General features: G+C 35.9%; 1 protein-coding gene across 2 annotated transcripts in view; it reads right to left on the bottom strand.

Annotated features, from left to right (window-relative positions):
• The window catches only part of KDM7A (lysine demethylase 7A), a 66879-nt gene that overhangs the window by 31513 nt on the left and 18637 nt on the right, over positions 1-16729 (bottom strand). For both annotated transcript variants that reach the window (XM_050913239.1, XM_050913247.1), the window contains exons 2-4: positions 7718-7803; positions 1494-1611; positions 455-615 (exon numbers count right to left, since the gene is read on the bottom strand). In XM_050913239.1, coding sequence (XP_050769196.1) covers positions 455-615; positions 1494-1611; positions 7718-7803 — 365 coding nt within the window. The remainder of the gene's footprint in view (positions 1-454; positions 616-1493; positions 1612-7717; positions 7804-16729) is intronic.

The following is a 16729-nucleotide window of genomic DNA, read 5'->3' as shown; positions in this document are numbered from 1 at the left end:
TTTTCCAGGAAGAAAGACTTGATTCAGAAATAACAATTTACTGAGCCCAAAACATTAAGTTTTGCAATATCCTAACCAATGATTAAACTTTATTGATCATAAGAGCGATTCATTCAATTCCCACAAAGAAAACAATCTTAAAAATCACTATACTTTATTGGTTTACAACGCATAGCAGAAAAAAACCCCAGCATTTCATGTTTAGCTTGCACCAAAATTAATGTTTGAAAGTTGAAAAGTAAGGCTGTACTCCTATCACATATCTAACACACACGCACACAAAAAAAAAAAAAAAGAAAAAAAACCCCACAAAACCCCATAGCTTTAATTTTACTCTCTGCTAGTCTTCAATTTAGAATATATATTTAGCACCCTGGAAGCTCTTATAATCATGCAAATATTTATTTTAATTTACAGACAGAATCATTTGTAAGTACTCCAGAGCGACTCTTACCTACATAGCGTTCCACATCTAAAACAGAGAAAGTTGGCAGAGGAAGTCTGAGCCCCAGACCATCTAATTTAGGAACCATAATGGGAACATCAAACCCATGTTTCTCCAAGTATCTTTGTGTCAACTGGCTTCCATGCATTTTCAAAATGACTTCATCAGCACTGGTGGAAAGAAATAATGGAATATTAGCAGAAAAGCATCCTCCAAGCACTACTGAAAAAAAAAATTATGTCACAGTTTGGGGGATGACAGGTGGGAATGGCTACTTTTGAATCCAAAAGAAGTGGACCCAGTACTATTATATTAAGCATTTAACTAAAAGACAAAGAGAACGACCTAAACCAGCAAGGAAATGTTTACTGTCATGCATAACCTGGAAACTCATAGTCTTTCTATATGACTGAACACAGTAATTTAAGAGGATGGGGAAAAGGAATTCTCAGAGAAGGCATTAAAGTACATTTTGGTAACAACAACAACAAACTCCTTTAAAGAATTGTAAGTCTTTACGTTTCAGTGAGACAGCCAATCACAGACAGCTCAGGAGGAAAGTACGACCATGTTTCTCTATTTTCCTCTAAAGCACACGAGAATGGATAGACTACCAGCTCCTATAAATATTCTATGTTATTTGGAATGAAACAGAGGACTATGCCTGGACTAGAGGAATAGACAGACAATATTCTGACAGTTCAGGCACAAAAAAGGAAAACAAAAACCAACCACTCATGCTACTGCCCCAACTCCCCCACAAAAACAAACACACACCCAAAAACTCAAAACCCCCACACCACCCTGTAGCAGTCCCGACAGACAACATATCCCAGTGCAAAACCAAACAGGGGAAGCTACTGCATGAAAAGGCAAATGTATCCATCTGAAACTGCGATGGGGCGGGGGGGCATTCTAAAGGAGGAGGAAGTCATCCTCAGCCTTCATTTTCTGAAGCAGAGAAATGTTAGTCACCTTCCCTAAGACACACTCAGCCGACAACATTTCTCTGTTTCTTTCACCGAAATGTGTAAGTAAGCTTCTGTACCTTGGGAAAGAGCGAGCCCGCAGCTGTTTAACGAAGGTCCGTGTTCCAGCCTGCACCGGTTTGGAACCATCATCCAACTCTGTGTAGTCATGTCTGTGCCAGTTCCTCCTCTTCTTCACTAAAAGTTTCAGAAGGATTAAACTTTGAATTAGTTAAATCAGATGGCTCAGATTAGCAGTCATCCCATCAGAGAGCCAGACATGCCTCAATCACATTACTTTGATTAACAAACCCTATTGTTTATGCAGGTGACAATCTACCTATCTGCAACAAACAAAATCTTCAGGACACCTGACAGTAATCCTCTATACTTCTATAGTTCCTTCTGTGTGAGAACCTCAGTGCACATTATACTTGATTTAAGACTCCATATCCAGTGCAGCACAAGTAAACAGCAGCAGCCTGAAAGCTGTCCAAATCTAAAAAGTCAGCAACAAAACTAGAAATAGAACTTTAATTTCCTAAAGCTCAGACTTTTTTTTAATAAACAGAAGAATCATACCTCTTCAAGATCCATAGACTTCATTTTATGTATTAACACAGAATTAACAGGACCTAATCCCATTATGCTATCTCACCATAGGAGCATACCCATATCCAGTCTGATATTACTACTATTCACCGCCATATGCTGTTTGAAACCAAACCACCTTTCTTTTATCCACTGCTTATGTCTCCATAACAGTTTTGGGTGTAAACTGTTTTAGGCAGGTGTGATCTTTACTATGCGAGCACAATACATATAACACAAGCATTGTGCCCCAAACAATCGACTCCTGAGTGGTTTGAAGCTTTAATGTACTGTTACAGCATATTAATAAAGAACAAAGAATAAATTAATGTTCTATTACAATTTTGGGAATCTGAAACTGATAGTTCAACAGCAACTAAATTGCATTTTTAACAGTTCCCTATACTTAAAGGGCCGAGGAAAATGAAAAACTAGACATTCTCATAAAAACTGTTGTGTTGGTCTCCCCATGACAAATGACAGATACACAAATGAGGAAAAAAAAAATATTTTCATAGAATCATAGAATGGGTTGGGTTGGGAAGGACCTTAAAGATCACCTAATCCAACCCCCCTGCCATGGGCAGGGACATCTTTCACTAGACCTGGTTCCTCAAAGCCCCATCCAACCTTGGCCTTGAACACTTCCAGGGATGGGGCATCCACAGCTTCTCTGGGCAACCTGTTCCTGTGTCTCACCGCCCTCATCATAAAAAATTTCTTTCTTATATCCAATCTAAACCTACCCTCTTTCAGTTTAAAACCGTTACCCCTTGTCCTGTCACTACAGGCCTTGGTAAAAAGTTGTCTTTCTAATAAGCCCCCTTTATACATTGAAAGGCTGTATTTTAGAACATTGTAAGCTGTATGCAGCCTCCTCATTTGAATTTTTTGGCCTTAAGTGAAGCAGAGGACAAAGTGACTTATGATACCATGGTGAACTTCAAATGTTGTCTTCAAATTTTCATTATTTCGTTACAAATTATTTCATAATGGATATTTCACTAATTCATCTTCATCAATCACTCATTTTGTATCTTCATTTATAAAGAACACAAGCTTACTGCTTTGAAAGGAAGCCCTCAGTTGTATCATCTATCTGTTTGTTAGCAAAATGCACTTTGGAGCACTTTCTGTCTATACAAAATAAACCTGTATCTCTTGTCCTCAAACATTCCACAGGATGAGAAGCCCTATTATATTCCCAACAGGTGCCTCAGCAAAAAGGACTGCCATCTCATCACCTGGGAAAAAACCTCCAACAGTGCTGAACTTGCTACCTTTCTATTGACTTACAAGCATATCATTTACCACACTAAGAAACATACTAAGGATACAGTAATTTTTAGGTTGCATTTCAGTTTTTCCTAAAAGCGACAAACTCTGCTCCACAGCACTAGATAGTTGCTACTGGAAGACTGCCCCAAGAAGATTTACTGAGACCAGATCTATAATTTAACCACTAATATTAAGCAGAAATTTAGTTACATCTGCTGAGGAAACACAGAAAAGGGAAAAGTTACTGTTACTTGTCAACACAAATGGTGTTTTACAGGCGTATACAAAACAGCCTGCAATGCAAATACGACACCCAGCTAAACAATTGCATTAATACAAATTTGAACTTTATGGAAGAGCTCATTCTTAAGTTTACCAAAGTCATGATGCATCCAAAATCTAAAAAAGTGCTAGCAATACTGAAAACACAGCTAACAGTAACAGGAAGCTAAGGATTTAAAAGGAAAAAAAAAGTAGTTTCTAAAAAGAAAAAAAAATGCTGCTTCTCCAGAAAAAAACGTTGGTTATATAGGAATAACTGACATCTTATAGTCATTACACATAAGAGGTAATTATTCCTATTGATAAGCTGTTTCCTACAGACATGACAAAATGTACATTTAAGAGAATGAGCTGACATTTATAGCTATTTGCTAACCTGAAAACCAGTGCTGAAGAGCTTGCTTAATGAGCCAACTATCCAAATACAGTAAAACTTCATAAATAATGAAGCCAGGTTTATTAAGTTTTCAAAGCTGTTTTCTCAGTCGTAAATAATAATACATGAAATTAGTGGCTAATACTAATTTGCAACAGAGTAGTTTCTCATAAATTCACTGCTGTTATAACAGCTCATTAAAACTGTAAGATGATACAGCTGCTTAAGAGACTTTATAGCATAGAACCAACTTTTAAGTCTGTCTTTCCAACACTTAAAAATCAGAAATTGAAGTCATTCTTTTACTTAGTACTTGGCAATGTACATCATCCTTCCATAAGAGAACACTGAAGAACAGAAAATAGTAATGAGAACTTTTTCCACTTACATATCTCTTAATTCTAGAGCTTTTTATAACCCCTTAAGACATCACAATAACAGTTGCAAGAAAAATAATTTAACTGAATGGATCCTCGTGCTCAAATTAAAACAAACAAAAAAAACCCTACATAAGTTGAAATGTACATATAACACCTCCCCCTCCCAACCACTCCAAACTAGTGGAAGGAACTAGTGTTCACCCTTGCTGTTCCTGAAAACTGAGGCACAACCTGCTGTGACAACACTAAAAATACACACATTAAAAGTACACTAGACAGTTGCAGCAGGGTTGAGAAAAAGGAAAGGAGTGCGCTGGAAGTTTTCATGAAAAGTAAGCAGAAAGCTATTTTTAAATTACATTCCTTATACACTCAAAACAATGGGCCAATAACTGTACCTACTTTAGGCAAACACTATTCCCTGCCTTCTCATGCCACTGGTCTGTTTGCCTCAGAGGTCACATACTAGACTTCAAATGGGGACCGTCAAGATGTGTACATCTGTACAATGAGGCCCTAAGTCTAGTCTTGGAAGTTGTCCTCTAGGTGATCCCCAGTGACCAAAAAAGCAAGAGAAATATTAGCATAGGAAGACTGAAAAATTTTAAGGAGCATACAGTAAATCATAGAATACCACTTCTAAGGCCTGGTACATCATCTCATATTGTCAGCTCAGACCAAACACTGGCATTACTACCACAATCAAAAAACCCAGGTGGGAGGGTAATTACAGAATTTGAGAAGGTAAAACCAGATTAAGAAAGTAATGTCCTGACAACCACAGTCCTGTTAACATTTACTGCACCTCATGCTCTCTTAAAGCTCTGGATTCTAGAGTCTGGTGACAGACCTGACTCCCAGCATTCATGCAAATAGAGTATTTTCAGACTTAAGCATCACTGAGAAAACTTTGAAAATAACAAAATATAATACGAAGACTGTAAACCAAATAAGCTACGAAAACGCCACAGTGTATTACTATTTTTTAAAATTGCTCTTTTTTAAAATTATTTAAAATTTTAGGATTAATTATTTAGCATTTTACACACACGGCTGCTTACTAAACATCTTGTAAAATTGTTGCTTTTCCAAATCAAGAAGAGGATTTATTTTTTGAAATACAAGAAGAAATTGATTGGTTAATTTGACCTTTACATCTAACTATGCAGTAGCTTTCTTTTCATTATTGGAACTTTTACATAATTAATTTTGTAGGTTACTGAAAGTAACCATCCACTTGGTAGTGTTAAGTATGTGTTTCTTGTATATTTTTAGTAAATTTTTTGCACTACGTCATTTGATTAGATGGGATTATATACACAAGTGTTGGCTGAAATCACAGCTATACTTGCCCTCTTAAATCAAAAAGCTGAATTTTTGTCTCTTTCAAAACTCCTTTAGACAAAGGGATTTTAGAATACAAAGCTGTAAATAAAAATGCTTTTTTTACTTACGTACATGTAATTTCATACAATTTAAGCACTCTGGAGCATTGCTGCAACACCTGAAGTCATGAGACATTATCAGTCTCTCTAAACACTAAAGTAGAGCAGAAACCACAAACTATCATAGATTTGATTCTGACAGCTTAGCTGAGAACAATTAATAAAATTCCATGTGAAGACATATTTCAATATATCACCTCTGCTTGGGCTGTTAAGTGACATGCCTGAAGCTTCTACTAAATCTAGATGATCTACTTACTTGAGGCAATATGAAGCAATAAGGACAATTTTTACCACAGATTCTTGTCTTTTTGAAAAGACTTCCAACACAAAAACCACTCTTATCTCACTGTCAAATTGCTGCAGGTGAGACAGAGCTTGCATTAGAGCTAGCAGCCTCTGCATTTACTTGAAAGGTTATTCACAGGCATCATGGTGAAGCATACTAGTTCTCCCAAATCAAGAAGAGAAAAGATGTTTCAAATTTACTAGTTTATTATTTTCAAAGTCGGATATGATCCCCCTTCTACTCCTCCTCCTAGTCCCTCTATTCCACAGAAAAAACAGGCAGAAAGGTGGGGAAAGAAATAGCTGTTATTTGTATTCTGATTTACAGAAGAGACATGCAGATTTTTAACTGAAAATGAGAATCAGAATACTAAAAACTACAAGCACGTAAAACAGCATTTATCTTACCTTTTAGCCCCTAACCTAAAAGCAGCTAACCCTGAACTCACAGACTATACAAGATACCAATCATGCAACATATATTAGTTACATAAATAAGCGATGCTTTATCACTTGTTCATACCGCACAAGACTATCACTGAGGGTGCAGTGGTTTTAAACTTATTTCTAAATGGTAAAGTAAATTCAGCTTTGAAAAGGTTCTAGATCTTAAGTCACTGCTGACTATAAATCATTATGTGGTCTTCAAGCAAAAAAAATAAAAACACATTATAAACACAAATGACCATGACTTAGTGCTTGGAGGTTAAAGACACACAGTGCATATAAACATTTTTCAGGTCTGAACACAGAAATTTAATTCATTGTTGGAAAGGTGAAATTCATTTTTACGTTGTTTCCTTTTGAGAACAGAAGTCATGGGGAAAAATCTAGGGAGTTAGATAAAGCAGTATCCTTTCAGTAGCTACACAAAGACAAAAACTCTTCCATCTTTCCACTGCAGATCTCTACAGCAAATTTATCTACTGAAAGGAGAACCAAAGAAGAGGTGTCTCTTGCTGCTCTGTTTCACAGACTCTTTTGGCAACTCATAAAATTGCATGAGGACCTTGGTGGAAACTTGTTTATAAATCAGAAACCTGAAATTCGGAGCTGTGTAACTCTCAAGGACATAAATAGGAAAAAAAAAAAAACCCAAAACCCCCAAAAACAAAAAAAAACCAAAACAAAAAACCCCACACACACCAAAAAACCCACACCATCCACAGGAAATTCATATTCTCAGATTTCACAGGACTGTTGCAGCATATAGCCTACAATCATCAAGAAAGGTAAGACAGCCAATTCCTACGTTTTCTCAAAGTTGCCTTCCTAGGTATTAGAATTTTGATGATTAAAATATAGGAACCTTAAGCCATCTTTTGGATTTTCCTTTTTTTTTTTAACCAATGCTTCCCTAATTTTCATTCTCTCACTCTCTGTCAAGTCCAGATTGTTTTCTTCTAGCTCTGTGTACTTTGATTTCTGTAATCTACAGTGGTGGCTTATATTTTATTCTATCTGCATCTCCAGATCAAGGAACCTTTCAGGATGGTTTGTTTGTTCTGTGGGTTTTTTATCAGCTGAGAGTTAATCATGTACACCCAGTACCTTCTAAATAACCAAATTCATCTTGAATGTTCTTCTGAACAGTCTTTTTCAATTGTACATGGAGAGAAAACAGACTGAAAATGTAAAATAAAATTTGAATAACCCATACTTACTTAGAGAAGGTCCATGGAGAATTGCACAGTTGGGACAATGGTATAGATCAATGTCAACAGCATGGTGCTCCTCTACCCCAACGCAGCTGGAATAATATTTTTAAAATGTTAATGAGAACACATGCAAGATTTATTTTTCAAGCTAAGAAATAATTAAATCTTAAGTTTTTACCAGAACATGCTTAGTCTACAAAATCGTAATCAGATACCACATTATCTCAACTACTGGGTTGCCACATAAATTTTGAGTAATAATTTGTTTATCACGGAACAGAGAATGTCATTTAAAACCAAAAAAAAAAAAAAACCAACAACATAAAAAGGAAACAAGAATCAAATTTCTTTAAAAATGAGTCCACAATATATACCATTACCCCTCAACCTCTCAAAAAGCTTTGATCCTAATTACAGGAAACAATTTATGCAAAATCATTCAAGCAATTTTCCTTATAAAAGTTATGATTTTAAAAAAATTCTGAAGTCTATGTGCTGCCAATTTATAAAAGATATCATGGATTTTTTTCTTGGTTTTTCTTTTTTTTTTCCCCCTGCAAAAAGCACATAACTGACTCCCACCCCCCAAGACAAATCAATGAAGAATACTTTCATATTCTTCCTGAAATCTTTACACTACTAGTACTAGCTATATAAGTTACACAAGTGACCACACAAATCACTTGGTAGAAGTGTTTTTGTTTTAAAATAGCAACAAGTATTTCAAAGAGCACTTGAGAGACGTAATGTTTTCCCAGTGCACATTTTTTCCCAGATAAAACAGTCAAAGTGGGATTAAAGTTGAAGATCTTTGTAATAGTCATGACAAAGCATCTACAATGTTATATATCTAAATAACACAATTTTAAAGTCAAAATTAATTACATTTTCTTAGAAGTTGAAATACTAGAGGTTAATTGTAGAAGATGTGCTTTTGCACAAAGTTCTCAAGAAAAAAAAAGTAATCCCTACTTGCTGGTAGAATCTGAATCCTGGCAGAGTTCGTTCTCTCAAAAATTCATTGACACTTATAACATTGCTGACTTTATAATACAGAAGCAAGACTACAACATTGAACATTTACACCAAAATTAGGTGTTTATATTCAATGCATTCTAGTAACATGAGAACTTGAACAGTACTCCATTCAGGTAACCCGTTTCATATCAAAAGTGTAATGACAGCTTAAACACTGAAGCTTTGAAATGATCCATCTACACAAAGTCTTTTCCCTAGCAGCCTAGTGCCAGAACTGCTGACATGCTCCAGTAAGTGTCAGTACATGCTGCCAAAACAATATACTAAACAGCCTAGCATTCAAAGCGCACCAATGAGCAAATCAAATCTGAAACTGAAGAGCATCTCCCATGTAACTATCAATGAGAAGTACACCATTCTGAATTCTTTGTAAACAGATTCAGCTGGTTCTTCTGCTTCTCCATTTGCTACATACCACATGAAATTTAGAAATGATATAGCTTTTTTATATACATACTATTTTAAAATCTAAATACAAAACTCAGCTGCCACAGTTCATCACAATTCTTGCAATATTTAGTATCTGCTTTAAGACCACAACTACAGAAATTGTTATTACATGAAAATTCAGCTGACATATAAACAAAAAGGAAGGCAGAAGCAGTCTTTAAAAACGCATGTCCCATTTTCTTCTGCTTGTGTTCTCTCTCTTTTTATAGAATAGATGAGTGACTCATAATCCTATGTATTATAAGAAAACTGTTTTAAAATGTACACTCTAAAAGCCCCAAATGAGAAGGCTGGTTTTATACATCCTTAGGAATCCCATTATTTTAGCTAAATTTCTGATTTTTGACCAGCTAAAGATATTTAAGTTGGACTGTATCTTGATCAAGTTTGCACAGTCATTCAATGAAACACAGTGCTCCATGGGAAAACTTCACTTACTCCCTTTCCTTTTTCTTGGTGTTGATCTGACACGTTCATCATCACCCCAATCAGATTATCTTGCTGACTAACAGTAAGAACTTTACATCAAAGTATAGTAAAAATACCTTCAAGCTTTGACAATTGTTTGTCATATTCTGTTTAAGAATGCTGATTTTATTGTCTCTTACAGAATGTTACAGATAGCCTGAAAATAAAGCAGAAATTCTGTGAAGTACTAAACACTTTCTCTGACTTGATTAATTCCATAACCTTTCAGGAAGGCACATGGGGCTTTGTATACAGAGACAGCAGGTGACACTGGAATGGTATTGGAATAGCTGGAATAGCCATTCAATAAAGAAGCAAACATTTTTGGTCTACTATTTATGCTCTAAACTCAGAACTAACTGGAAAGGCAAAACACTAACTGGGAGATACTGAAAGTGAAGCTAGTAGTAGATACCTCACTGATGCAAAGGGCAAATGAGGTGCCAGCACCTGCAAGAACAAGCATTGCCAAGGATGCCACAGAGCATATCAATCACATACAGCACCATTCCAAGTCACTTTCCTGAGTCCCTTTCTCCAACGTACACAGATGAATCCGACATTAATCATTCTGGCTACTAGCAAGCAATCAATTACTGTGGTAAGTGCAACTTCAGACCTCAAGTATCAAAGCAAGGTCACCAAGAGGTATCAGAGAGCCTGGAAAGCATTAACATACTCAAACACAGTAACACTCCCAATCCACTGATGTTTTCCTGAATGAAATATCATTATTACCCTTCCCCTCACCATCCATTTGGGCTGAAATGTCTTTAGTATATACTACCTAGTTTCTCAATTGCTCATCTCCTGCAGGGAGGCTGTAGACTAATCCTCAGGAATGGTGAAAAGTTTACAGTATTACAAAATAAAAAATAAAATACAATAATAATAAAAAAAACCCAGCTGTAGGAGACTATGCAAAAATACATCTCTAATTCTGCTCATGAAGGTGGAAGGCCTGAACAGGCCCAATTTTACTTGAAATGGTTCTAGAAGCAATAGCAAGGTAGAAAAACTTACTTAAAAATAGACTCCATGATATCAGTCTCTGAGTAGTCAGACTTTCATAACTTCCCTGAGGTGTCTAGTATCAAGGCAAGGTCAGTAAGAGGTAGTAGAAGAATCAGGGAAGTGTTAAGTTTTTCCACATACGAGAACAGGCCCATCCCTGGCAAGTGAAGAAGTCCCTTGCTACTCAATGTTTGAGGAACCAATTCTCCAGACTTAAGTCTCACTAGAAGGTGAATGTTTTTGATTTAGTCGCAACTTTCCATTTGATTATTATATTTGTAGCTATGTAAAAGGAGCAAGTGTAAATCAAAAACAATCAGAAGAGGACTATCTAACAAATCTGACAGATACCAATGGGCCTCTGCTTTTCTGTAAAGGGAAAATAAGGCTTCTTTCACAGGGGAAAAAAAAAAAAATCCTGCAGAGGGTGTTCTCTACTGCAGTATTGTTATTAATTTAGAATTTAAGAGATGAGTACAGATAATTCGGTATGACAGATTCAACAACTATTTCACAATTATGCTGGAATGCCTTGTACAAGGAGTTTGCAGAAGTCCAAAACATTTACAGGAAGCATTATCCCTGAAGACTGCACAGTTGTACAGAGTAAACCACCCAAGGCACCTGGCACCTCTTCTCTCCTACAGCAGCATGACGTTGTAAAGAAGTATTGGATCCACGTCAGTCACCACACAGGCTGCTGCACCTTCCAAATCTAATACCTGCTTGCTCTCAATCCAGTCTGGCTTTTCTCTTCCCTACTTCCGATGTTATCAAGCACGACCACAACATTTTAGAGATTGCTTAACTGCCTCTATTGGTATGACTGAAAGAATCCTCGTTTAAGAAAAAAATCCAAAGCACTCTTGATTCAAGGCCTTATTTTCAGTGTCCTTAAAGGGACACAACTACTTGAAAAGCTATTTCATCTTATTAAAACAAGTAGTGTATATACTCTACCATTATCTAAAATTCCAAGTATAAAAGTGAATGTTTACACACATAGCAATACAAAAGTCAAGATACTAGTAAAGTTTGGATGTCCATTTTCCCAATTTAATTGTCACAGCTGAAAAGACTAATAGGCCAGATTATCAACTGTCAGCAAGATATTCCTACTAGGAAATTTCTGAGTTTTCCTGTATACAAGGCATACTGAAAATATAAATCTTGAAAATGGAGAGATGTAAGCAATTTTTGATGATCTAATAAAAGGACTGCAGAAAACAGATGGATCATCCTCAACATGGAAAAAATAAGTTAATTTGTCGAGAAGCTGGGTCATAAACAGGACACCATTCTCCTGGATTCGGTCTTCTGTTCCTTTCCCCCATCACTAAATTCCGTAAGCTCCCTTTTTCACCTCCTTCAGTAGCACATGGAAAACAATCTAACAGACTCTTCTTTCTACATGCAATTGTGCTTCTTATGAAGTTTCCCACAGTAGCTTCCACTTCTCTCAACACCAGCATCACACTTTGTATCTATAAGCTTCACCTAGCAGGTGAGGAAACATGGCAGGCCATCACAGGAACATCTACTATTTCTTCAACAGATATTGTCAGATAGATACTGTTTTACAATTATATATTGATTTACAGCTCAAAATTGAGCCAAAGTTTTTTAAAGTCTGTTCCTTTCTTCTTGGGACACACAAAGTTCAGGCCCAAAGACCTCTTGGTTTTCCACAGTCTGACCTGAACAGTCTGACTTTTTTTGCTATCATTGTGCAGTAAAAATGCAGGTTCAGGACTCTTGCTAGCATATTTAATTAGGCACAATACCTTGCATGTTTTCCAAGTTATAAAATGACTGAAAATTACATTTTCCAAGATCCCCCTATATTCTCCCTGAATAAACACTATGGGTAATGTTCTTTTTTTTTTTTTTCCTACTATCCTATTTCTAAACAAGAACTCAGCACATCCTCTTCTTCAAGTCCACCCTTGCATCAGCACCCACAACCTTTCCTTGCTATGCCTCAGAGAGCACTGCAGGCTTTATCCGTAAAAGGAGAAAAAAGCATGTCTTGACATCCAGTAGGAAAAAAAAATTTAAAAAATCCTGGAACAGTGTAAAAATACTAGGGTATTAGAGCATGTTCCCTGTTACTGGGAATGCAGGGCTATAGACAATTACTAGGGGTATAGGCATGTTTCCTATTATCTGACACAGCAGATCCCAAAAATCCTTTTTCAATTTCCAGTTATCCACAGAACAGCTCAGAAGATATAGAGATAGTGAGTCTCTACTGTGTCTTAACAGGGATGAGGAAAGGAATAAGTCAATTCTAGAGGTAGCAAAGATTCATTAGTAACAGGACAGCCTTAATTGTCCAAAAACTGAAGTCACTACCACAGGGTACAGTTTCACATAATATTAAATTGAGTGTAGCTGTTGCTGCTGAAAAAAGGTCCCACCCTCCTTCCTCCAACTGTCTGATCATGGACTTCCATTGTTTCTCTCACCAGATCTAAACCATCAGGCAGCCACATGACAAGTCAGTTCAACAAGCTGATCCAATGGAAAAAAATTAACGACCACTCAACTCACTTTTTCAGATAGGCTTTAGAAACCCTAACAATAAGATTCCTATAAATAAAAAATAAATAAAATGGTACATGTTACAGTTATATGCAGTTATTTACCAAATATATAACTTAATTGTATTTTTAAGACATGGTATTTGAAAATATTCTATTATTTCATCTATACACTATTTTGTCTTTCTAAAAATGATTGCTAAACAACAGGAAAGAGATGCCTATTTAGCAACCTTATGCCAACAATATACACATATAAGAAAGAGATTGACACTTGCTTTTTTAGTATCAGGCCTTATTACTGAATTTCAAATCATCACGGATGAGCGATAGTTCTATTAATATACTGAGCAAATAACTCTGCAAGTAGTAGGCAAGTATTATAGCAAACTTTTCAGTTTACCTATAACAAGGTCTGCAGTTGCTACTTTCACTCCTCATCTGCTTGAGCATAACAAACCCCAAAATACTATTGCATTTATTGTCAAAATTAATTAGCAAGCTTGCAAGTTATGCAAAGAACAGCTTCTCCTACTCCATCCCAAGAATGCAAAGAAAAGCATGGGGTAGGAAGTCAGTTTGGCAAAGAATTCTGGTTAGTCATTTAATTCAAGCCTATTCTTTCCAAGTGGGAAAAGGATGCCAAGTAGGCAATATTTACAGGTTAAAACAATGGAAGTACTAAAGATGTCACTGCCACAACCAAATAGCCACATCTGCCACTCATTCAGGGACAATATTAAAATACTTAATTAGGAATAGAAAGACAAAGTCATAGTGTGACAATACTGTTGACAAACTACATACCATCCCGTAGCGCAAAAACAGCTAAAAAATGAAGTTTATTTGAAGGAGAGTCTAAAACTTAAAATAAATGTAGTGAGCTTTAAAAACCTGAACCTCAAGTGCCAGCTAGACATTTTTTTTCCCCTCTCTTCAAAATGTATGCAGTTACACCAAAGGAATAAAACTGACCAAAAACCACAAAGCAACATGGGAAAGCGCAAGGAACCACCAGCTATCTCTTAGTCTTACCGTGATAAGCATGGTAACTATTCTGCAATCACGATACTATTTAGGCTTACAAGGATCTACTTTGCCAATTAAATAATGTTAAAGAAGTGACAAACTTCTATACACTAGATATAGAACCTTACTACCTTAAAATAAATTACAGAAAAAAAAACCCAACATAAAAATATTTGAGCTTTTGTGTTTGCCATATTCACTTTCCAAAACAAAATACCTTTTAAAAAGGAATGACTGGTATAAACACAACTCAAATAGCATGCATAAATAAACTTTTTTAAAATAATTAAAAAAAATAGAAAAACAGAATAATGGTTGTCTGTAGCATTCCCCTCTCTCAGAGCTACCAATTTTCTCCAGGAAAAAAAAAACCCAAACATTTTTTGTATTTGTATAGAATATATGCACGTTGGCCCAACAGCATACATAGGTTTAGTACATTCACTCACACACATTCCACCAATGAAGTTCTTAAGGACAGAAAAATGACATGTAAGGCCAACTCTCAAAATACCTCAAAATACACTGATTTATTCAATATTGCATCATACTACAACACACATAAGAATCCCAAGAATAACAATGCTACATGCCATAATACACATAAAACTCTGACCTCTGATTGCTCAGAGGCATCTGTTCTGACACTTCCAAAGTCCTAAGAGATCTTAGTCTACTTTAGATTAACCATACCATTGCACACTAAAAATGTAAATGTTCATTACATAGGTTTAGACTTCCCTAATGTAATTGAACCCTATTGCTTCTAAATTATGTAATAGTTCTCTGAGGTATTGCAGTAACACAAACATGCAGACAGGTATATGACCTATTTTGATTTCCAAAGGGCCTTCCAAAGGCTCAAGCTTCCTGGACCTCCAGAAATAAAATTTAAAGTTTGATAGCTATACTAACGCTATCCTTGCAGAAGACACTTTTAATGGCAATACTCATGCACATTCTTCCATTGAGAAAGAAAATCAGTATACATAATTTCTCTCTCAAATAACAGTGCTTTTCACTCCCTCAAAGCACAGAGGCTATAATAAATAAAATCAGTACGTGACATCTTGTCAAAGAAAGCTCAACTCCACAGAATGGATTCTGAAAAGTAGAAACCTAATAGGAAAATTATGATCAATGGAACAAAGCTATCAAGCTTCATAATGATAGAGGGTCAGTTACAGATACAACAAAACCTTCTACCTACATTTAGGGATGTAGCCATGTATTCAACATAATCACCATGGTACCCAAAATCTCAGGAAAACAACATTGACATATATTATTCGTACACTGATTCATCAATTCCATAATTCCAGTCTAGTCTGAAAATGAGTTGATATGTTTTTGAAACTGAACATATGTTTTTTTCCAAGATCTGGATTTTAAGTACAATTAGTTCAATTTATTGAAATTGCTAGAATGAAGTTAAGAGAGAAAGGGCCATTACTTTTATAAAATACTTTGACAACTGAATATTTGATATAATCAGCATAATCTTACTTCTAATCATCTACATTTATGAAAAGATTGTGTGGAGAGCTGATTTCTATACAATGATTTAATGTAACTATTAGGTGTTTAAGCAAAAAAGTAAAATGACTGTTCAAACTGCAGTCAAAAGAAGTACATGCTCAGGAAATCCACAGAGCTTTACATGCAAAAACACACTGAAGTCAAACAACCTTTTCACTACAATGTAAGATTGTTAGGAAGAGAGACACAGTCCAGTTTAATTCATAACAGCATCGACCATCATGGATTACTTGCAGCAGTTTTATGAGGAGTACTTTTCCTAATGGCAATTTTCTGACAAGGCCAAGTTATTACCAAAGTACTTCTGACGTATTCCTTCTGTTTAGTATCATCTATTAAGCACATACCCAATATTTCCCTCCTTCCTATGCCAACTGAGATTTTTCTCCCAACCAGAATGATTGCATCAAGCTGCTTTAAAAGAGTATTTACAATTATTTGTTGTCCCTGTCCTTTTAAAATCATTGTTTTACAGAAATGAAGTTCTGAAGAAGCCTAGATCTTTTAGTGTAGATTTTAGCAAAATAAGCTGCCTCAAGATCAGAAAAATAACATGTAAGAAAACTACAGTAGAGCTCAAAACTAAAGAGCATGTCAGTGAGAGCAGAGAGAAAAGGCATTTTAAAAGCAGCAGTGATAGCTGAAGGCCTTATTTCAGTGTGAAACCAATGAGATAAACCAGGATGACACCGGCAAGTGAATCAAGCCATAAGATTTATAGGAAAGAAAGAAAAAAATGTACATCAATCTGACCTGAAGAAAATTTTTTTAGCACTTTAAAACTAGTAATCAGTGTAACCCTTCACATATGAAGCAAAGCATTCTTCTCAGGAATTCAGAAAGATTCTCTGCAGCAGTTCAGACTCCCATCTTTCTCCATTCATTTTCCCAGTGTGGCCAGACTGACACAGCAAAGAAAAGGAGAAACAATAGCCCA

This window comes from Gymnogyps californianus, chromosome 1 (assembly GCF_018139145.2).
Source record: "Gymnogyps californianus isolate 813 chromosome 1, ASM1813914v2, whole genome shotgun sequence".
In the NCBI taxonomy this organism is placed as follows: Eukaryota; Metazoa; Chordata; class Aves; order Accipitriformes; family Cathartidae; genus Gymnogyps; species Gymnogyps californianus.
Note: the sequence above shows the minus strand (reverse complement) of the source record. Positions and strands in the feature narration are given on the sequence as shown.